The sequence below is a fragment of the Labrus bergylta genome, chromosome 22 (genome assembly GCF_963930695.1).
Source record: "Labrus bergylta chromosome 22, fLabBer1.1, whole genome shotgun sequence".
NCBI classification, from domain to species: domain Eukaryota; kingdom Metazoa; phylum Chordata; class Actinopteri; order Labriformes; family Labridae; genus Labrus; species Labrus bergylta.
Window position 1 is genome coordinate 20,194,847 of NC_089216.1, and position 23,195 is coordinate 20,218,041.

A 23,195-nucleotide genomic window follows, 5' to 3' on the forward strand; every position below is an offset into this window, starting at 1 on the left:
AATGTTCTCTCCTATAATGCTTTCTGTATTCTGGGGCATTCTGACTTTCGACAGTCTGTGGGGGGAGGGGCATTTGTGTGTGCAATTAATGCCTCTCACACAATATTAGGGCTCCATGATTCTTGCTAAAATGTGAATCACGATTTTTCTCCCTGAAAACTGAGATCACGATTCTCTCACACTATTCTTCTTTTTTTTTTCTTCTACTTTTAAGTAAAAACTTTAACTTTAACTCCACCATGTAAAGTATGTGCCAAACCCTTTGTAATGCTGACTGTCAGCGGAGCGCCCTAAATGAGGAAGATAAAATCATAATCCATTTTTATTGCACCGATTTGTGTCTCTTCTGCACAACTTTATGTTTATGATCTTTTTTTTTCCTTTTGAGTGTCTTTTTAAAAAAAAAGTGAGGCTTTACATCTTCGTTAGTCAAAATGTCAAGTCAAGAAATTGCTGTATAGATTTTTTATATTTTCAGTTCTTAAAAAGTCAAGAGTGTGTGTGGGGTGGAGTTGGGTGTGTGTGTTGTGTATACCTGTGAGAGGAACAGATACACAGTGTAAAGATATATCACACATGTCATAAAAACAGTAGCTCAAACTCTTCTCCACTTTGACTACGACCTTGTCAAAAGACACTTGAACATTTGACAAATAAACCCTCACAGAACAGCTGCACTGTGGCTTCTACCAACATCTGTCTTTTAATGAAACACCTGGAATATTAAACACCTATTTCACTCACTTTTTAAAGATCCTAACAACAAAAAATCCCAGATAGAGGGGAGCAGGTGAGGTGGCTTTCCACCAGAGGGCAGTATGACACTGTGTCTTTTCTTAGAATATTAAAATGAAGTGTAAACTGACAGCCAGGGCAGAGCAAAGAGCTGCTTTGTATTTCATGGAGCAGATTGGGAGTTTACGATGCACCGTCGCTGTTATTCCTGTGTGTGTGTGTGTGTGTGTGTGTGTGTGTGTGTGTGTGTGTGTGTGTGTGTGTGTGTGTGTGTGTGTGTGTGTGTGTGTGTGTGTGTGTGTGTGTGTGTGTGTGTGTGTGTGTGTGTGTGTGTGTGTGTGTGTGTGATGCAGGTGGAGAGGCTGTGACCTAAGAGAGGAAGAGCCTCATCAGACAGAGAGATGGAGAGACAAGAGAGGGAGATAGAGCAAAACAAAGAGAGAGAGGACACTTTGACCCCTCCTCCCTTTACCTCCTACGTGGCTCAAAGTAGCACTTCATCAGCGAGAAGTAAATGACTGTTCAGGAGACTAATTCAACTAAAACTGGCTGTGTCTGGTGCCAAGACATGCACTAAACCCAATTAAGAGTGTGTGAGTACGTGTAGGCCCAAGAGAGATTCTGCTGTATCATCAAATAGCTTGAAAAGAGCCCCCCCGCCCTCCTTCTTCTGTCACCCATCCTAACACCTAGACGAGCAGTGGCCCGCTCCTAATGTGTCCTAGTCGATTTGTGCGGGTCATTATTATTTTAGCAATGATTCTCTGCCGCCTCTAGCCGTTCCCACTGGACAGATTTCAGTCCTCACAGGGAGGTGGAGACAGATAGAGAGGCAGGGACGGCCACAGACTGTGAGGAAGCATTTCAGTGTGTATTAATAGAGCAGCAAGGACAGTGTGCTGGTTAAAGATGTCACAAAGTGAATGTTTTTTCCTGGGATGTACAATTCCTCTTTCCACCAAATTCAACTGAGCAAGGTGACCCGTTTCCTTTCTACAACAAATAGAGACTGCAACTACACTGATAGAAAGCTTCTGTTGCCAATTTAAGCGCAAACTTTGGCCGAAATCCAGCTCCTTCCTCAACAAGCTTAAGGGGCATCAAACTGTTAAAGTCAAAGAAGGAAATCATTAGAGTGGGTTTCACTTGAGGTGTTTGGGTTCTGAAGTTAAATGTCTCACAGAGGCTGTGACACCTTAACAAGAAAATCTTTCTTTTGGTATTTAGTAGCACGATACTGCCACAGTTTTACATTTTGAAAGTTTCTGTGGAAATTGCAATCGTGACTAAAAACTCTCACAGTCCAAACCAAAAGGGTATAAGGTCGTTTTCTACATGACATGTTTACATGTGAAGATATGTTTACACACAAATAAACTAGAACTTTAGCTTGTGTGTTAAGACCACAGACTGCGGAAATATTAGAGGTAGTCATGGTGACTTGACCAATTTTTCCAAAAAGATATTCTGAAAGTATCCGATGGTGGTCCCCATATTGGAAATGCTTACTGCTGGTAACTAGAATGAGTGAAAATGAGGTAAGAGTCGGAGCTGAGGCAGGCCGGTAGTCTGGCAAACAGTTACAACATGGCATGAAGTTGAGGTCCTTATTTTTTTAATCTATGCATAACTTTAAACAATCAAAGTTGATGTCTCGCTATAAAGACCAAAACTGTTTCAAAGATTTTTTTAGGAATCTTTATTGGATATTTTCAAGAAAAATATCAGGAATTCTTTGAAACTTTCATCAGAAATGTTTCATGAATTTTCAGAAACTATTGTTTAAAATTTTAGTCAACAAAAAAAATCATAAATAACATTATGTAGAAAATTTGTGAAACTTTCCTGAAATTTTTCCTGGGAATTTTTTGGGAATTTCTACAGAAATTTTCAGAACCTTACAATATACATTTTCAAGAATCTTTTCAGGAATGTAATCATGAAATCAAATTTACAGTAATTTCTTGTTCTCCATGTGAATTTTAGGAGTTCTGTTCATCAATATTTTTGCAAATTTCAAAGATTTTAAACTATCAGGAATTTGCATGATAATTTTCATCAATGTAGGTTTTAAATTTGGCATAAATTCTCGGGAGCTTTCAGGTCTTTCGTTCTACTTTTTTAATGACTTGACTGGTCTGATGTTTCTGCAGATTTTTATCACAAATTTTGAAAATGGAAGAATTGCAGTTTTTGCACTTAGTCAATTATTTGACACCTTTATTGCTACTCATCAGAATCTGTTTATTTTGAGTGTAAACTGCAGTTTCAAGTTAGCTGACATGTGACCGGTTGGACACATTTTAGATGCACCCTCAAAGGTGGTTCAACTCAAGGCCGTGGCAGTTTGATGCATGTCATCCTGCATGCGCTCTCCCCACATTTCCTGTCTCTCTTCAACTATAAGTATCTGCTATAACTAGCAAAAATGCATGACCTGGCAGACAGGTAATCAAACTGGAAACAGGTAAACCTCCAGATGCTTTGGCAACATTTTTTCCCGATCAGATCTCACTTCACAAAGGCACCAGAAAGGACAATCAATGCAGCGTTAACTGCAAGCTGTGAAAAGGTGCTACTTCAGCAAGGAGCAGAAATGACCCTCAGTGTATCAACATGAGTCATGGATATATACCATAGATTTGAATGAAAAGAAGATCATTTGTAGTTGGGTGATAAAAATACTGTCCTGTATTTAAGGTGTTATGCTTGGTTAAGCTTATTCATGTTAAATAAAAGTTAGATTTGGAAAGACAAATTGATGCAGGCTTAGGGCAGGCGAGCTGACTTCAAAGATAACCCGCTACAATAACCTGAAACTCTATGAATAATAAACACAGGAAGTGATACATAAACCATAAATTGAATTTCATAGTGCTCTCTAACACTTTTTTATCAGTTTACTCTTAATGTATTTTTAATCACTTCTACCATAGAACATTATTCCTACTCCATATAACATGCGTCACAGCTGCTGATGTGGATTAGAAAATACAAGAGCACAAAGTTTAAAGTTAAAGCCGTGAGTGTACATGTGGTGCTCCTGTACATGCAGGGGTAGAACAGTATATGGTACTTGAAATTAATTTTTCATCCTGGACTGGTAGACAGTCAATCACAGGGCTGACATACAAGTCCAGTTTCCATCAAGCGGTCTGGTTCAGTTTAGTACGGTTCCCATTTATTGGCGTTTCCACCATCGAAAGTTGGGAATGGTACCAAAATAAGAAATCTGTACCGTCCTACTTTTTTGGTACCCTTCTGTTGGGGTGCAAAGGTTACAGAGCCGACCCTAAAGGGAACTTTTGTTTACTGTGTCCCTGTTCTTCTTTGTTGAACAAAGGTAATAGCAGGCTTCACTGTGTTGGGCTGCTATGATGTCACACTGTTTTGTAGCAGCTATCTCAATCTGGCTTACACTCCACTTACCAAATAAGGGTACAGACGACTGTGGAAACGCAAGCAAGATCAGGGTTTACCGTACCAAACTGAACTGAACCAAACCGAACCACTTGGTGGAAACGGGGCGAAATAGAGAACAAACCATATAACATAATTTTGTAGGCCAACCCAGAAGTAGCATCTCCATGGGGTCTAACGAGAATTCTCCTATGGGATGTTTTAATTGGATTTTGGATCATTTCAGAAAATAAGCTCTGTGGCAAACACACGTTTGTGAAGCGTAGGCGTTTTGTTCAGCAGGATAATCTTCACAGATGAACACCATTTTTATGATGTTTGAAGCGTTAATGTGGCCGACAGAAGTAAAAAGCTAACGTTATGCGACAAGCTAACTACATCATGGTTGGATGATTGTGACATCACTAGCGTTATGCTTCAGAGCAACAACTCTAACCACCACAACACCATGCAGCCCTATTTATCAATGGATACATTAAATTGTATCCCAATCAATACATTTCCAAAGCCCTAGCACAAACTCCTGGTGTGACCTTGGTTCCCGGGGTGTGCCTAATCTCACCTGTTGGGTTTGGGGAACAGGAAGGATGAGTCCGGCTTCCGTATGAAGTATTCATCAGCACCTTTGCTGATGGCGAAAATCTTTTTCTCGCGGCGGGGCACGGTCTCCAGGGAGAGGGGGATCTCTACCTTCGGCCGCAGCATGCATAGGTAAGGAGGCAGCATGTGGATGAAGATCTGAAAGTAAAAGAAAATCTTTATGAAATCTGTTTCTTTGCACTTTCTCTGATGTTATTTGAATTCACTGGTTTTCTTCAGAGATGAATACACTCGCTGCAGCATTTATTTCTGTATAATCCTTCTCATCAATAACACATTACGAAACATTAGGTTGTTTAAATGTACTTCATACTCTCAGTCGATAGCCTCTGGCCTCTCCGAGACCTCCAAAAAAATCTTCCCTGGTAATAAAAATCCATTTGTTTTGATTCCTGTTCCATGATTTATGGGACGGCTGGGATGTGTGTGCCCTGTATTCGCCTATTAAGTGTGAGAAATGAGTCAAAATGTTGAATTTAGCAGTGAGATAACCTTTGAGAACAGTTGCCGCTGAATGATGTGGGTGGGGGGAAACCAAATGGGTAACGCATTCCAATTCCTCAATGTCTCCTCTCCATGTGTCCTTGAGGAAAGACTCTGGATCCCAAAGCCCTGGAGTTAAGGACCACACTCGTACTGTACAGCTCACAGATGTGTAAAATTCAAATAACTGTACAATAAAACTTGAGGAAAGTCAAGAAAATCCTCTTTTAATATAACAGTTAATGCCCCTTGGCTGTCAGAGGAAGTTGACTTGCAGATAAAACAGAAAATCATGAGGCCAAATGTGAGTCTTGATCAATATCATAAATGCTGTTTGCCTCTGTGAATGGCTCTTTTATCTGCGCCTTGGAGCACTGGGATATCCTTCTTTTGAAATGACTCTTGGCTTGCTCATATTGACAGATGGATGCCAATAATAGCCCATCGGCAAGAATAATGCTGTACTTTATCTACAATCGAGATGCAATAAGAGGTGAAGCAGCTTGGCTTGTTTTGCAGTTTCCGAGAAAAAAATGGGTCGACTGGTGTTTATCTGGAATCTCCCTCCTCCCAGTACACTACAAAACTGGTCAAATATCTCCTAAACTGTGACTCACTTGTCTATCTGCCCAAAGAGAAAACATAGTACTCACAGCTGCCGGACAAAGAGGGCTCTATGATGTGGTGTTAAAGTTGAGTTTACCTGTCTTTGTTAAATTGCACAAAAAAGTTTTTTTCTACAATTCATTTAGCAGACGCTTTTATCCAAAGCAACGTACATCAGAGAGTTAGAACAACACAAGCAAGGATCTAGAAAAAAGGGAACAATGTCAGTGAGAGCAAACAAACAGCTTTAAGTCTGAATGGACACACAGATGCCAACACAGAGAACGTGAACAGCTGTACTTGAGAAGCTTTTTATTGGCAGAGCTTAGAGGGCGTGAGAGAGTGTAGACCTGGATGATAGATTTCAAGTACGAATAAGCCGTTTTTGTAAGCGAGCAGCAGGACTCTAAATATGATACTGACCAACAGACTAACCAACTTTGAAATCCCATAAATAAGACGACTAGCTGAGAGAAATACTTTGTATAGTGGATTACTGGATGTTTGACATGAATACAATCACTGTTTGCAACCGGCAAACAGTAAAGAGTAATAAATTAGTAAAGTTGGTAATTGGCAGTGTTGAGCTCAATTAAAACAACATCTTGTTGTTTGGAGACCGGTCAAACCTTGACTTATAATCAGAGTTCAGGCGGTGATCTTTGTGAATGTTGAACATATTATAGTAAAGTTTAAGCTGAAGGTATAACACCTTAGGTAAGATTCTCCCTTCTCCCCAACAGAGAAGTAATGCCACTTCATCTGACTGTCACACATCAGTTGATAGATGGCCAAAGTAGTTTTCATTATCATTGATTGGCTCTACTTTAAAAACTGCACTTTGCTCCTGCTGCATTGTTATCTAGTCTAGTCTGTTCTACTGCTCTGATCCAGTGACACTGCACAACTCGCTCTTTATGTCTCAATTAATAGGACGTATCCCTCTGCTTCATGCTTTTCGGTGATGGTGTGTAATGTGATCATGGGCACATTTTTCCTGCGCCTTTCTCTTGTATTGAAGAGGGGAAAATGCACATGTGCAACTTATAAAGAGACTCAACAGAGGCCCAGGACTGTAGCGTTAGCGCCCAAGATCGTAAACAAGTCTCCAATCAGTAACTTTAGACATGAAGAACATACATAAGACTACATTTTTATAGCATATTATACATTTAACTCAACAAGTGCATAGTATTTACCTGATCAGTTTTAAAAATGCACATGTATATTCTATTTCTAATTTCAAACTAATTTAAAAAATCTTTATCAGTGAAGATTTGTCATCATTCTCCTTGTGGGGAGTTGTGGGGCAGCACCCTATAGCGCCCTCTCTTGACTAGACGATAATGGTTACATATGGGTCCATGAAATGCTGAGTTATTACACACAGATTAGTCTATTCAAGGTGACCATATAATCATCTCACTAAATGAAAACAAAAAGATTTGTACTGTGGAATACATTTCAAACATTTGTTGGTTAAAGCCGACAGTCAAATTATTTTTTTCTCACTGACTCGTCAAACTTATTAGACCTGGCACATTTTAAGCTGAGAATTACTCAGATAAAACTGCACCATGGAGAGCTCAGCTTTACTATGCAGTCCTTTAATCACAATGATGGCCGCTGTTACTCAGTTAGCATTGCTGCTCTGTGTATTTGGGACTCTGGCAGACTGGAGCTGAACCCACAGTGATGTGATTACAGCAGCGTAGAGCATCCAAAGAAACATCAAGGCAGAGGTGAAGCAGCTGAGAGACACGCTTATTAGACACAAGAAGGAGCCGGAAGCAACCAAAGGCAGAACTTGACACCCAGAGGACCCTGCTAAGGTGACCCGAGGAGAAGATTCAGACCCCCACTTCAGGGTTAGGAGACAGAAATTGAAATGCTGGAGGGAACCGTCAAATTGGAGATGGTTCAAAAAGAAGCAAAGATGGGAAACACTGCCGGAAAAAAGTGTCCTTTTCTATTTCTTAAAACTGCATGGGTGGAAAAATATATGGAGCATTCAACACACTTTGATTAGTTATCTGCAAATAAGACTGCAATTAGTCACAATGACGGTCCCTTCACAATTAAATACAGATTAAAAAATTTAATACAAATTGAAATACACAAATAAAATAACATACAGCATCCTTGACTTACACCACACAAGGCCTGCTGGGGTTTGAGGAAATCACATGCAGCATTAAAAGCTTTATATGCAATTTTTCACACTTAAATGTAATAGAAATCAAGTATAGCCTCTGAAAATAACTCTGTGAGTCATGACTGTCTACAACGGGTGTAACACCTGAGTCCCACTGTCTGTGATGTTTTCAGAGTTTTCAGAGTCCCCATCCTCAAGAAACCTGGACTCAATACGGACAGCATGTGCAACTTCCGCCCCATCTCCAACATCCCCTTCCTCTCAAAAATACTGGAACGTGTTGTCGCCTCCCAGATCAAATGCCACCTCTCCTCCAATAATCTATTTGAACCATTCCAGTCCGGCTTCCGTTCCCAGCACAGCACAGAAACAGCTCTCCTCAAAGTCACAATATTATTGTATCCCGCTTAGAACACTCACTCAACATCACTGGCACTGCTCTTTCCTAGTTAAAATCCTACTTCACCGACAGACAACAGTTTATCAACATCAATAACTGCTCCTCCTCCATAGCTCCTTTGTCCCAAGGCGTCCCCCAGGGTTCGGTGCTTGGTCCCCTCCTGTTCATCATATACTTGCTCCCCCTTGGTAACATTATCCGCCAGCATGGTCTCCATTTCCACTGTTATGCCGATGACATCCAGCTCTACATCTCCACCAATTCAATCACCACTGAAACCTGCTCTACCCTAAATCCCTCACTAATTCCATTCACAACTTCTCCTTCACAATAGACAACTCAACCCTCTCCCCCTCCCCTCATATCCGCAATCTTGGAGTCATCTTTGACAGCCAGCTCTCCTTTGACCGCCACGTCACCCAGCTCACAAGAACCGTCGTCTTTCACCTCAAAAATATAGCCCGCCTCCGTCCACTACTCTCATTTTCTGCTGCTGAAACACTAATCCATGCATTCATCACATCCAGACTTGACTATTGCAACAGCATTCTTTTCGGTACATCATCTGAAGTCCTTAATAAACTTCAATACATCCAAATCTCTGCTGCACGCCTCCTCACCCACACCCGAATACACGAACACATCACCTCTGTCCTGCATAATCTCCACTGGCTCCTTGTCCCTTACCGTATCCAATTCAAAATCCTTCTCCTCACACATAAAGCCCTTAACCAACAGGCCCCCTCTTACCTCACGGCTCTCCTTCACCCTCACACTCCTGCACGCAGCCTCTGTTCCTCAAAAGCCAATCTCCTATCTCCCCCTCTTAGAACCAAGCACCGAACCTGGAGGAACAGAGCCTTCTCCATAGCTGCCCCCTCCCTCTGGAACTCACTCCCTACACACATTCAACACTGCACCGACCCTCCTACTTTCAAATCACTGATCAAAACTCACCTCTTTAAACAAGCTTTTAATGTATGATTGTGATGTCTTTTCTGTTTTCTGTGGTTTACCTTTATTGTTGTTATCTATATGATTTGTGTGTAATGTTGCGATGTCCGTTAGTCTGTCCTTACTGTGCTGTTTTAACTATTGTAAAGTGTCTTTGAGTTTTTAAAAGCGCTTATAAATAAAATGTAGCTGCAGCTTTAGAAAACTGAATTTAAAACCAATGTTCTCTGCACAAAATTAAGACAAGGATGGTCTGAAGAGACGAAAGGGAAAAAATCTGAACCTTTAAAGCCAGTTTCTCCCATCAATCAAGAACCAAGAAGCCTACATGTAGTTTCTTTAAACCATGTGTACGAGGTGGAAGTTCACTTGAAGTGTGACAGAACTTGGAGCAGAGTATAAAGCTGCTGCTGCTCGGGCCTCTAATTAGCTGCACATAATGTACATTAAGGGCAACAGCCAGTGATGGAGGTTAATGGTGTAACATGACATGCTGGTTGTAAGGGAACTGTGTCGACTTAATCTTACAGTGCGCCTGAATCTTAAAGTATGGTTTCCTCCATCACACTGAATTGTCAGAAAATTAAACATTACATTTATTAATGAATTCAAGGCCATAATTAGAGTGTAGATGGAGGCAGTGCATGTCCACATAATGAATTTAGTGCCCCTATTTAATTTTCCTTTGGTTACGTGCTCATTGTCTGAACAGGATCTCATTAAAAGTTGGCAGCAAGTTCATAAGATTTCGAAATGGTTGTTGAGCTTTTTCATCCAATACCCGTTTTAATAATAGCTATTATTAATAGTTAATTGTATATATGTTGTGTAATTTATCAAAGTTAGTAAATCAGAACTCTTATTTAAGTTATTAAATATATAATAAGGTGAACAAAGAACACATTTTCAGGTCCAATACCGATATCGATACTAGGGAGAGAAAAAATGTGATACCAATAAATTGGTCAATATGTTTTTTAGATCTATGTTAAATCTGTAGATTTTGATCTCTGACCTGGTGCATTTAATTATGGGTAACAGTACATGACATCAGTGAGTCAGTACAACATCTGGGTATTTTGGCATACTGCGCAACTTGAATTTCTTTGCATAATGCACACTACATTTTGACCAAATCAGTACGTACTATCAGTATAGTAGGCGGTTTCCAAAACAGCCATTGTCTTACTGAAATAGGTAAGGCCTTCCCTGAAAAAGAAGTTCCCTTTTTTGCAGCATATGTTGTTCTGAAACATGATTTAATAATGGTGCCTTCAAATGTGTAGGTTGCCTAAGTGTGCGCTGACAACAAGTTGGATGTTCTCTGTCCTCTGTGCAGAGAATGGGGCGTCCAGAATAATCAGACAGGAAGTCATAATTTGCATATTTTGCTACTTATTGAGAAAGTAGTTGACCATACCTTTGGTGAAAGGTGAAAGGCATGCGTTTGATTTGTATACAAAGCCATATATATTTATATATGCTGCCTTGGAGAGAAGCAGATGAAAACAAACCAAACAAAGGAATCACAAATATCATAAAAAGTCAGAGTAAGAGTAATATTTCTAGACCCTATACAACAAATGAGTTGTAGGATCCCCCTTTAACATACTATGAATATATCAAGATAAATAGAGAAAAAGGGTCACAAACAAAGAACTCGACTCCCCTCCTTATCACTTACACATTGGTAAATCTGTAAAAAAAAGACCAACACTTTCAAATCAGAGATTCATCCCTAAGTTTGTATATAAATGTGAATGCAGGGACCTCACCATGCGGATCCATCTGGGCATGTGGTGGGTGTTGGGTGAGCGGTGATGCAAGTTAAGGACAACCACGCTGAGGATGACGGAAAACGTGACCAGGATCATGGTGAACATGATGTAGTTGACGATCATGGGGACGCCCAGGGAAGTCTCAGGGATCTTATCGGCCAGCAGCAGCAGAAACACAGTGAGGGTGAGCAACACGTTGATGGACAGACCCATCTTCTCTCCTAATGGGGAGAAAAAATAACAAATTACGACCAAATTTTTATTTCACTGCAATACTGTTCAACTCTTAAGATCATTTTAAAAGATCTTGGGGCTGAATATATATTCAAGTTGAGGGAGAAACGATTACAGTGTGTTCTTAAAGTCTGTTTTATCAGGACACGCTTTGTCCCTCCTTTAACTGTGAGAGAGCTGCAGCTGTTCCATGCAATTCACCAGTAATGACACTAATGGAAAATTCATCTCCTGTTGTAAGTGAAGCTGATTGGTCAGTAGAGCAAGCTCTCCCAGGTGTATTCAGTGGTCACTTACAAAACTGTGTTTACCTCTGATTGGTTATATTTGGTAGGGAATAAGAGATTGATGGGCATTAGGGCACTGCATGATATCAAGTAATCATCAAAGCAGAGGCACATCACGCTGGATTACCACAAAGATCAACATGCCAGCAGATCTCTGGTAATACAGCAGGAAGAACAAATGTGATTAGCCGCAAAAGTCATTAAAGAAATTGCCCATTCATTACCATTCATTTTCAGCACTTTTTTCTGTTTAAGGGGCAAGAAGCTGTATTCTGAGAAACAATTCCCCACAGTGATACACCAAAGCCTACTCTGTCTCTTTTTATGATGAGAAAAATGATAAGTGGACTGGACCTTCCTGTCTGGATCAAACTGTATCTTAACCACAATCTTAACCATTTCCTTTTTTTTGGTTTGGATGTTTGAAAGTAAGGTTGTAAGAGGTTCTTGTTAATTGTGAGTGTTTCAGACACAGGAGATGACAGTCAGCTTGGCCCCTTTTATTGTGAACCGGCCGGAGTGCCATCACTGAGAGGGTCAGTTTTACGACATCATTTAGCTACTTTTCATATGAAAAAGACGTTAAAGGTCCAACATGTAAGATATCTACTGAATTAAATTATAAAATATATTATATGATCAGACATTAAGGAAACATGCTATGTTGAAGTGCTGTCTTCTCTGACAACAATGCAGCAGACAGTATGTCCTCCCTCTCAGTTTAGAGTCCTGTGTGGAATGGTTTGTTTTTGTTTTGACCAGAGAAGTATGTGGCATCCCCACACAGCCATATTGCCTCTCAGGTTGCCAGGCAAAACCAACAGGTGTTGCAGCGATGCAAGTGGGCAAGCAAACTGGTTCAGATATAAGTGATTTTTTTCCCTGAGAATCAACGTTGAGTTCTCACACCAGTCAAAGATTTAGACAGTTACTGACCTGCTGCAGAGCTCAGGTGAAAACCTACAGACTGAAATAATTCATTTACACAAAAATGATTTGAGAGGAATCTTGTTTGAACTTGTGAGTGTGATCAAAGTGCAGTCTTAAGCAGATAACGGTCAATATGTGATAGGGTGATTTCTATTTCTTTTTATTTAGGAGTTTATTGATTTAGCCAATTAACTTTCTAATCTGAAACTGAATCCCTTTGTGCCAGCAATTAAACAAATATGTGATTGCACGTTTTAACCAGGCCACACAAACACCACTGAGAAGTGGAAAATCAGCAGTTTCAGAGAGTGGGCAGTATAATGCTTATCAAAGCAACATCAAACATAAACCATGAGCATTATCAGTCACCCACAAAACCAACAGAGCTGTAAACATCTTCACGATCTGACCACATTAAACCGGCTTGTATTGATTTGTCTTCATTGTTGATATACCTGCATCAGGAGGCAGGTAGAAGTTAAAGATGGCAATGATGGTGATCAGGATGCAGGGGAGGATGATGTTAAACACATAGTACATTGGCTTCCTCTCAATGATCAGGTAGAAGGTCATGTCCTCGTAATTATCGTCATTCATGTTCTTTCTGCTCGGTTTGTGTGTGATGTGCCACTCGCCTCCCTCTGCAGAGATATTTGAAGGATTTAGAAAAAGCAAAATGATGACTTTTGATAAAAAAATGCAAACAAATAAAACCCTCCTTTGACAATGGCTCAAGTATTAATCCACCCCTGTTGAGTGTTTCTCACCACTGTAAGCTTCGTCCAGGATGATCTCCTTGATCTCCTTGCCTTTTGAGTCCAGTGCGTACTGAATGTCGATCTCGGTCGAGTCGTAGGTGTACGAGCGAAACTGCATGGTGCAGTTCTGCCAGTCAAATGGAAAATATTTCACCTGGATACAGAAAAAAACAGGGAAGTGTCAGAGCGGGATGAGCCAGGTTAAAGTTGATATGGATGTGTTGTTGTTGTTCACCTCCACTCCACATGAGCTGAGGTAGAGTGCAGGGGGAGTCCAGGTCACTCTGCCATTATGATAAACCTGAACGTGGACGTGCAGGGCCACATCAAACGTCCCATCGTTACTGCAAAAACATTTCAAAATAAAACATCAAGTTCCTTTCTTATTCCTGTATGATGCTGTCAGCAGAAGAAAAAAAATTAAATTACATTGTAATGATCTAATTTCTTATACAGGTTGTAAATTCTTTACCATCTCTTCCACCAAACTTTCTTGTGGGGCAGATCTTCTTTCAAGCTATTTTTCTATATATGTCAATCATTGCCTTACTTGAAAATCATTTTTCCATGAAACAGGAAGTAATATTTCTCAGGGGCTTAGAACACCTAGTAAAGCCATGAAAGCTGGTCAAATAAAGCCCATTGGCAATAGGGGATGATGAAAATTCAGCCCCCGCAGCACGTTCAACCTAGGATTTCGAAAATTAGTGGGCATATGTATCTTTCCAGGACCTAAAAAATATCATGGATGGACTGTAAACAATGATTCACATGCAAGTCTTGGCCGTGATATCCTTTTGCTTTTCCAAAAATGAGCATGCAAAACCAAAAGCCCCCCAACTATCGCACATTTTACAGACAACAGAACGGATCAATAGCTGAAATTACAGCTAAATACAGTGTCCTTACACAATTTAACTTTGGTGAGCATTTTAAGTTTTCAGAAACTCAGAGAAGCCAAAAAAAAAAGCTAAGTGACCAGTGGTGCTGATTAATTCATGCCTCTCTATGAGTGCAGTGCTTGGGCTTACTTATTGATGAGGACAATGTCAGGCAGCCAAACCTTCCCAGAGGGGATGCGCAACACATCAACCCCATCATTCTCCTTGGGATTCCAACTCAACCGATAGTCTGTCCATTCCTGTCGAAACATTCAAAATTGTTTGCGTCGGTGTTTTAACAGGAAATTTCACAGAAGAGCAGGGACAGGAGAAAAACAAAGAATGACAGAAGGAGGAAACTGCATTTACAAATGTAACCAATTTGTCATTTCATCAGTGTATTTGTAATTTTTCCACTGCTGTAATGAGATTCTACAGGAATGATTCCCCTGTGCATTTCTCCTTGCATAACGAAACACAATTTGCATAATTTTTCATTTTGCATGTACTCTGTAGTATTAAGACTTCTCCAAGTGTTCTCCTTTTCTTATTTGTTTGCTGTATTAGCACTGAGCTGCACATGAAGAAGGAGGTCTGGTGTTAATGCAGTTATTTAGTGGAGCTGGAGTCATGGTTGACTCGGTTAGAATGACATGAAAATGTAATAAGGGATTCAATTATTGAAGACAGTGTTGTGGGCTTGCCTCCGAGCAACTTTCTGTTTGAGTAAAGCAACAAGCCACTGACTGATCACTCACTGGGTGTTTGCAAATACAAGAAATGTACTCCCACTGCAGACTCAAACCAATGTGTAGCCTCAGTGGAACAAAGCATGGAAGGAAAACCGCTACAAAGTGTGATGATGTGATGAAACCAAAACATACATACCAGATTCATGACAACAATGGTGCTCATTTCTTCATTCTTCATATTCTGAAAGAAATATAAAGAAACATATTTGTTACTGACACTACTCGTAGTACCCTGTGTGCTCAGAAGAAGACATTCAATTTGGGGTTTACTTCACCAAATACTTCCTCCTCCCGAACTTATTCATTTGTAGGATCTTTTTAAAACAACATTAAAGCCATGAATGAAAAAAAAACAGCAAATGGTAAATGTACTTGAGCTTGTATAGTGCTTTTCTTGTCTTCTGACTCAAAGTGCTTTTACACCACATGTCACACCTACACATTCACACACTGATGGTAGAGGCTGCTATGGAAAGTGACCATCAGAAGAAACTAATCCCATTCATACACCACTGACAAAGCAGTGGGAGCAACTTGGGGTTAAGTGTCTTGCCCAAGGACACATCGGATATGTAGCTGCAGGAGCTGGGGATTAACCCCCCGGCCAACTGAGCTGACAACAACCAGCCCAATATTTAACATTGTCTATTCAATCTACCTGTTAAAGTGAGAGGCTTTGCCAGTAAACACCTGAAGTTTTCATTTTGAAATGTTTTTTTACAGATTCATGCATATGTGACAGGATAAGGAAAAGACAATGCTTGTGTGATATTTGGCAGCTGGGATATAAAAGAGATCTTAGGGATTATTTTCTTCTCAGGCTTTTTAATTGAATCACTGATGATTTTAAAAACACTTTTCTCGTATTAATGACCATCATGACATGAGGCTGAATGATGTCAGCTTCTTACATGTGGTCTGCGTGAACACATTTCTTTTTAACTTTTCTTCATTCTGTCAATGGATGTTACAATATTTATGACAAAAACTACACCAGGACTTCAAACTAACACGCTTGAAATACAGCCTCCTCTTGTTGATAGTAGCTTGAAACCAGAGAACTAAACAGCTGAGCGGTATGTTTGACGGACATGGACACACACCACAGAGTTCATGATGTAAGATTCGGGAAGGATGTTTGTCTGGACACTCACAAATCCACATAGGTGTGCATCTGTGTGTGTAATGTGTATCTGTGTGCATGTGGTTGTGTGTTAAGCATGAAGGTGGAGCTTCCCTGAGCCCGGCCTGCTATTTAAAACACTTGGAGGAATGTCAGCGAGACAGCTGGGGCAGGGACACAGAAGGGGGGGGGGGGGGGGGGGGGGTAGGCGGGGAGGGAACCAAGTCTCTCTCTCTCTCTCTCTCTTTCTCCCACCTTCATACAAACACACAAACCTTCCTCATCACTAACTCATACTTCCTGTAACTGTTTGAACACACCTCCGGTTGGGGGATGGTAATAAGAACAATGCTGTTACACAGCTGAATAGTTCTGGGCAGAGGCGGGGGCCGCTGAGCATCCAAGTGGGTCAGTTCTCAAGATCGTTCCACTCCAGAACTTATCGGCCCCATGTGACTTCCTCTCCGGAGTGGGAGTGACCTTGAGTGGCTGTGTAAGGAGCATGCTCACTGTAGCTGTGTATGTAAATGTGACAATGTGTTGGCGTGTGCATACAGTACATGTGCTGCAGGGAGAGGCCAAGGGGAAATTAAGAAGCAGATGAAGTGACCTGGTGTGTGCATGTGTGTGTGTTTGAGTGTGTGTGTTATTGTGAGTTTTTCTGTAATGCAGTCAGAGGCAGTCAGTGCCTGCTGTTAAAAAGCATTTCCCAGTGTTTCACAAAAGTTGCATGACTCTTCGTTTCATTTTATCTCAGTAGCCCAAAGCAGACTTCTGGAGCAGACACCTCCTGGATACATTTGAATTAAAAACCTTTTGTGCTATATTTTATTGCTAAAAGGGCTAAATGTTGTCATCCTGTCATGTGGGACGTCTGGGAGTACATTGGTCCTCAGCATGGGGATTGCTTAAAGTTTTTATAGAGACATCTGTCAGTGGGAATCAGTCTGGATATTTAAATATGTATCTATCAGAGACAGCGCTGTTCCTGAGGCGGAGGAGCCTCAGATGTTACAGTAATGAAACCCAGAGAAATGTCAGTAAAATGTCAAGTCATAAAGGAGGAGAATCATTGGAGATGCAGGAGTCCTGGAAGGTTTCTGTCACATGAATCTCAATCTGAAGGCTCACATAAACTAACCTGCTTATAGTAGAAATGTCTGACTTCAACAGCAGAGCTAACATGATCTTGAATGACACAAAAATGTAAAATCTAACACGTTTTGTCCCCTTCTTAAATTTTAGATCACAGGGTTTTCCACAGTTACTGTTTTTGAATGGTTGCCTATTAGGACTTCCCCCCTCAGGGTGGAAAAAAAGGAAGGCTCGTACTTTGTCAGTTAATCCTCTTTCCTGTGTTGTTCAGGCCGCCTCTCTGATTGTACACAGAGTAATGCATGAGGAACAGCAGGCAAGGATACAAAATTTACAAAACAAGTCTCAAAATGTCCTTTCAGAATTGATTATTAACAAGGATTTAACCACAAACCAGATTACCCATAGTCCCCGTGCCCCAAAAGCAGCAAATGGAGCCTTCATGTTAACAAAAAACAGTTCATGTAAAGAAACAGTCTCTAGAGCCGTGGGAGGTAGCAAGCTCAGCTGCATTTGGTTCAATATGCAGAATTTTTACTGAATTAATTCAGAAAATGACTATATCATCAGACATTAAGGAAACATGCTATATTGAAGTGCTGGCTTCTCGCCCCTCGGTTTTCCAGGCAAACGGCAAACCAACAGGTGTCTCAGCGATGAAAGCCATCAAGAGAACTGGTTCAGATAGAAGTGAGTGTACCCGACCTTAAAAAAGCATTTTCTAATAAGCTCCACGAGCAGAAATGTGGTGACACTAGGATAAAAATGTAAAATGCTTTAAAAAATGGAGAGAGGTTAGAACACAGAAAAGGTTTAAAGACTGATGCAGAGCTGGATAAACACTGAAGCTTCTGTGTCTGTAACATGGCAGCCTGAGTGCATATCGACTCTAGGGAGGAGGAGTCGGGGGTAGGCAGCTCTCTCCAATGTTTAGAATTGAAACTGCAGTACCACTTCTAAACGCTAGGTGTCAGAGTTACATACTGCTCCTTTGATTATAAACAGTAAAAAAAAAACATTATTTATAACAAACACTGAGAAAAACTTTATTTGGATAAGGTTTGGTTGACAGCCAGCTCTTTCGGAAAACTCTGATTAATGTGAATCAGTCAGCTTAAATGTTAGACATTTTATGCTAAGAAAGGAGTTTGGTGTGGTACTGAATTTGAATAAAGAACAAATAATCTATTCTACCAAAAGGATGTCTGAGTTGGGTTCAGAGTATGGAGAGCAAAACAACAAGGAACAGTTAATAGTGCTTATAAGCTTTGACGCTGTTATACCTGTGTTTGCAGCCTGTCCCTCCTGAATCCAACATATATCCAAAAGAGCAGTTTTTTTTCCATCACTGAATTGGGACCAAATATTCTGATCCAGCTTGAGATTTATCTGACTGCATCAACATGGTGTGAAAGCATGGCTTTTCTACAACAGGCTTTCAACCAAGAGTTCAAATGTTTGCATGCTGAGTTGGAAAACAATGCTTGTTTAAAAAGTGTCTCATTTTAAAATCAAATCATGCATTTGCAATGTTTTATATCGACAATGTTCATATTGAGATAACAATGAAATTGCTATATGTGCAGTCACTGTCACTACGATGTAGGCTTGCTGAGGTAGTGGTATTGGATCAATTCTATTACCCACACACACATTATTTTGACCTTTACAGCCCTTTAACTAAGAGATGTAAAAAGAACTTTATCCCTTTATTTCACTTCACAAGCTGCCTTTTTATACTTATACTACACATCTGGCAATCTAACTGTTTCCTCATTGTCTGGTTGTTTTTGTCATTTGTAAAATATGTGTTAGGGTTTAGTGCCTCACCAGTCCAACGAAGGAGGAGAGGACCATACCGATACGAACCACCACCCTCTTTTCAGGGCTTTCTGCCGGCCGCACCTTGAGGTTGTAGTTGGTAAAAAGCTTCTTGATCAGAACCTTCTCGACCTCAGTCGCACCTGAAAAACATGGATAGATGGATTATATCACATGAGCAGTTCTAACTTCAGCTAGATGCATCCATTGCACACAGTCTTTTTTAATTCAGCCAAATGATGCAGACACTGCATTGGCCATTCTCTTTCACTGATTATTATTCACACCCAAACACTTTCAACTAAAGTTTCTGCTGGGTGCTCTCTGCAAAACCCATCACACTGATGACACATGGGGCTGAGGCTTATAGACTGGCAGCTAAGGTGTGCTGTGCATTCAGATACGAGTAACAATGAGCCCTCTAGCTCAGGAGCTGAGTCAACAGAGCACAGTGAGCAGATGCTTCACAGAATGAGTTAATACAGAAGACTGTTGCACAGCAGGAGATAGCCAGATTAGCTGTGGCTAGGTAACAAAAAGGTAATAAATCAAATGTGTAGAAATGAAACAAACTCCTGATCCTTCCTAAATGGAAAACACATAACATTTACTGCAAAGCAAACATTTAAACCTTTTATATCGTCAGCCTTCCTGAAACTGCAATTGCAAAAATATTGATTATGGTCAAAAGAATCCTTGTATACAATGTGTCAACACGTATCTGCAGATAAATCAGTAGAAGTTATTTGAGCTAGAAATATTTAAAAATTGTTTGATAAAAGTTTGAGACATTTTAACCTGTAATTACACAACACAAACACTAGGGGGGGGGGGGCCCTAATGCACCTTTAACGCTAATTGCCAACTGTCAATGTTAGAAAGACAACTAACAGCCAATCATGTCGCAGGGATTTGAGAAGGCAGGCTTACAGACGTTTGGAGGGGAATAGAACCTTTCACTCAGGAGCAAAAATTTACATTTGTAGAAATAATGATTTCACATTTGTTGTGATAATTATCTATCTCGACTGATTTTAATTTTTCCATCATGATAAAATGTTTGGTCATATTGCTCAGGCCTTACATATACTGCAGCACATACTAAAGCCATGTACCACATGCCAGTGTATTTGCTGCAGACTTTCACTCACATAAGTGTCTTGCTAAAGGCCTTCAAAGGTTCTGAACCTACCAACCCCTCAAATGCTTACATTCTTCCACATATTTAGTTTTACCTCCACCCATTTTCCTCTCCAGTATTGGAAGGTTAAAAGCATTTATAAAACAGCGGCTCCGCTGACGCGACATTCATCACATTTGGCGTAGCTGTGGGCCCGGCAGGATCTGACCTGACAGGAATAAATGACAACGATCACCAAGCAAGGCACCTCCATTAGCTAGGCACAGGGAAGCGTGGCCGCTGATGGGCCAGGTTGTTGTCAGTAGCTGGAATTCAGCATTTTATTCCCTCAAATGATTTGGTAAATAAGTCAGACAAAAGGTACATAAAGATCAGGGGAGGTTATGTTCAAGGACGCTGCCATGGAATATAACAGACAGCAATTAAATACAGAGGCAAATTTGAAAAGCAATTTGAACGCCTTCTTCTTCTGGAGACACTTTGATAAAAGACCCAGAAGGAGTTATGAAAATGGTACAGTTCTCTCAGCCCTTTTATGACATGATAACTTCCCAGAGCACAATGAGTGCACTAGTAGAGAAGAGATGAACACAATATTAAAGCTGACAATGCCAGGAGTAAAGTTTTATAAGAGCTATGACTTTCTCTGAGTGGTTTCAGTTCCCTTTTTTTTCCCTACAGGAACCAGTGGTCAGTGAGAAAATCAACTGCTGTATGGATTTCTCTGAAGAAGTTACCACTCAGCTGATGATGATGATGGTTTATCATTCAAGAGTGGAATAATGTTTTTGACCACTGAGAGAAGTATTTTCCTTAACCCTGCCTTTGTTTTTTGTTTTTGCAAATTCATCCAAATGCAGATCCAATCAACACTTTACCATAATTTTAATGTTTTGAAATTTGAATTGTCTGGAACATTTTTATCAAACATCAGATTTTGTGAGTAACTGAACTTGTCCGTAGTTCCTTTATGGTGGCTTCCGGTGTCACTCTGTTTGACTTTAGGTAATGTTTAGTGTTTCATGTGACACTCTTCATGTGATATTAGTTTAGCATTAATACAGGAATTACACCATTATAACCAAAACTCAATAACATGTGAATATTGTGCCAGCTCGTGTCTTACCTCCCAAGGTGCTCAGGCAACAAAGGCAAGAAGCCAGCAGGATCAGGTTCAGGCTTTTCATTTCGACCCTCCACCAGTCCAAACAAGATCTCTCCTCTTCAAAACAGATTCTCTTTGATTAATCCAACGTGTTTTCTTCTTCTTTTTTTCTTTCCAGCGCAGCCTCTGAAACTTCCCTCTGTAAGTTTTGGTTTGTTGAGTTTGGACTGTTGTTGTCTGTCAGTCAGGCCGGGCAGGCCAACTGCTGTGTGCTCCGATTACATCCTCAGGGAGGTTGGGGGGGGGGGGGTTCACACGTCACCCCCTCGGCCAGTGTGGAACAGATTTTACTCTACCCAGTGAGGGTCTATTGACACACAGCTTGTTCTCAAACTGTGGCAGAGGTACCCACTCGCAGGTCTTCAAAAAACAGAAACGAAGGTCAAATTATATTAAAGACTTGTGTGATACAAGTGAGATAAGCAATTTATACATTTTCACAGGGGGAAATAAAAAACAAAACAGCCTATTGAAACAAAGCTGTATATTTAATATAGAGGAGATGCCTATAGCGCCTTTTAAGGGACTCGAGGGTGCTTTACATAAAAAAAAAAAACAACAACACATTTAACTGAGTGCATAAGCTGAGCTGAACAGGAGTATTTTTTTTAATATGTCCAAGGATGTAGCATTGCTGATAACCGCCAGGAGAGAGTTCCAGAGGGTGGGGTCTGCCACACTGAAGGCTCTGCCCCCGTGAGTCCGCAGGTTGGTGTGGGGAATGGAGAGCAAACCAGTGTCCGAGGATCTGAGGTTCCAGGTCATAGTTTAGGAGGTCATAAAGGCAAATTCCACTCCAAAAAGTATTTTATTGTCACATTATTCTTTAATAAACAAAGAATAAATCCACGATGCACCACAGAATGACACAGGAGGTCATTCCTGCCTGTGGCCATCAAACTTAATAACTCCTCCCTTTAAGAATCACACACCCAGACACTGGATTATTAACCTGGACATATTTATTTAACCTGGACAAATATATTTAACTCTGAAACTGTGCAATCTGTCTGCAAACTGGTCAATACACTGTGCAATATATGTTTAACACAGTTCATCTTGTACATTCATAATGTAAATATTGCTTTATCTTGTATCCTATTATTGTAGCCCTACTTGGTACTTATTGCTTATTTTATTATCTCTATTTTATTTGATTTCCTACTGCTGTTTTGTGTGAAAAGCAATGGTAACACCGAATTTCCCCCTTGGATTAATAAAGTATTTCTGATAAAACATTAAATTACAGTATGATCTAAAGTGTATATTTGTGCTCGGGCAGAATTTGGAGCAAAATCTTAACAAACATAGAAGTGCTGTAATGACATGGACTATAACTATATGTAAAGTGCACAATTGTGCCTGACCTGAATTCACAGCACCCACAGTGCCCCCAGTGGATAGGGGCATCGTTACAATGAAACAAAATCAATCTCAGGATTTTCCTGAATCGATATTGAATTGGGAAAATAATAATTGCAATTCATTGATGAATCGATATTTTTAACCAGCCCGAGGGCTTTCGGCTTTTAAATTCTAAAAATTCAAAGCAAACTCCTGCACCGTCTAAATTGCACAAATATGTCGGTAAGGGATAAAAAGGAAATGTAGACAGTGCTCTCTCTTTTGTTTTAAGTATGACTGAATATCTTTAGTTATTGAAAATCTTGATACAATGATCATTATTAATCTCACAGAGATTGTGGTGGAATCAAAAAGTAGTCAAAGTCAAAGTCAACTTTATTGTCAATTTCAAAATATGCCAGACATCAATTCAGTTCAATTCCAAAAACTTTATTTGTCCCCGGGGGGCAATTCAAAGGCACACAGAGCAGTAAATGCTCTGGAGTTGAGGAGCTGGACAGCCCTGGGAACAA

General features: G+C 40.3%; 1 protein-coding gene across 1 annotated transcript in view; it reads right to left on the reverse strand.

Moving 5' to 3' along the window:
* Positions 1 to 21,528, reverse strand: part of chrnb1 (cholinergic receptor, nicotinic, beta 1 (muscle)) — a 29,615-nt gene extending 8,087 nt beyond the window's left edge. The window contains exons 1-9 of the mRNA XM_020645633.3: positions 21,280 to 21,528; positions 19,022 to 19,155; positions 15,110 to 15,154; positions 14,372 to 14,481; positions 13,576 to 13,684; positions 13,350 to 13,494; positions 13,038 to 13,223; positions 11,129 to 11,352; positions 4,718 to 4,893 (exon numbers count right to left, since the gene is read on the reverse strand). Coding sequence (XP_020501289.2) covers positions 4,718 to 4,893; positions 11,129 to 11,352; positions 13,038 to 13,223; positions 13,350 to 13,494; positions 13,576 to 13,684; positions 14,372 to 14,481; positions 15,110 to 15,154; positions 19,022 to 19,155; positions 21,280 to 21,340 — 1,190 coding nt within the window. The 5' untranslated portion in view covers positions 21,341 to 21,528. The remainder of the gene's footprint in view (positions 1 to 4,717; positions 4,894 to 11,128; positions 11,353 to 13,037; positions 13,224 to 13,349; positions 13,495 to 13,575; positions 13,685 to 14,371; positions 14,482 to 15,109; positions 15,155 to 19,021; positions 19,156 to 21,279) is intronic.
* Positions 21,529 to 23,195: the final 1,667 nt, after the last annotated feature.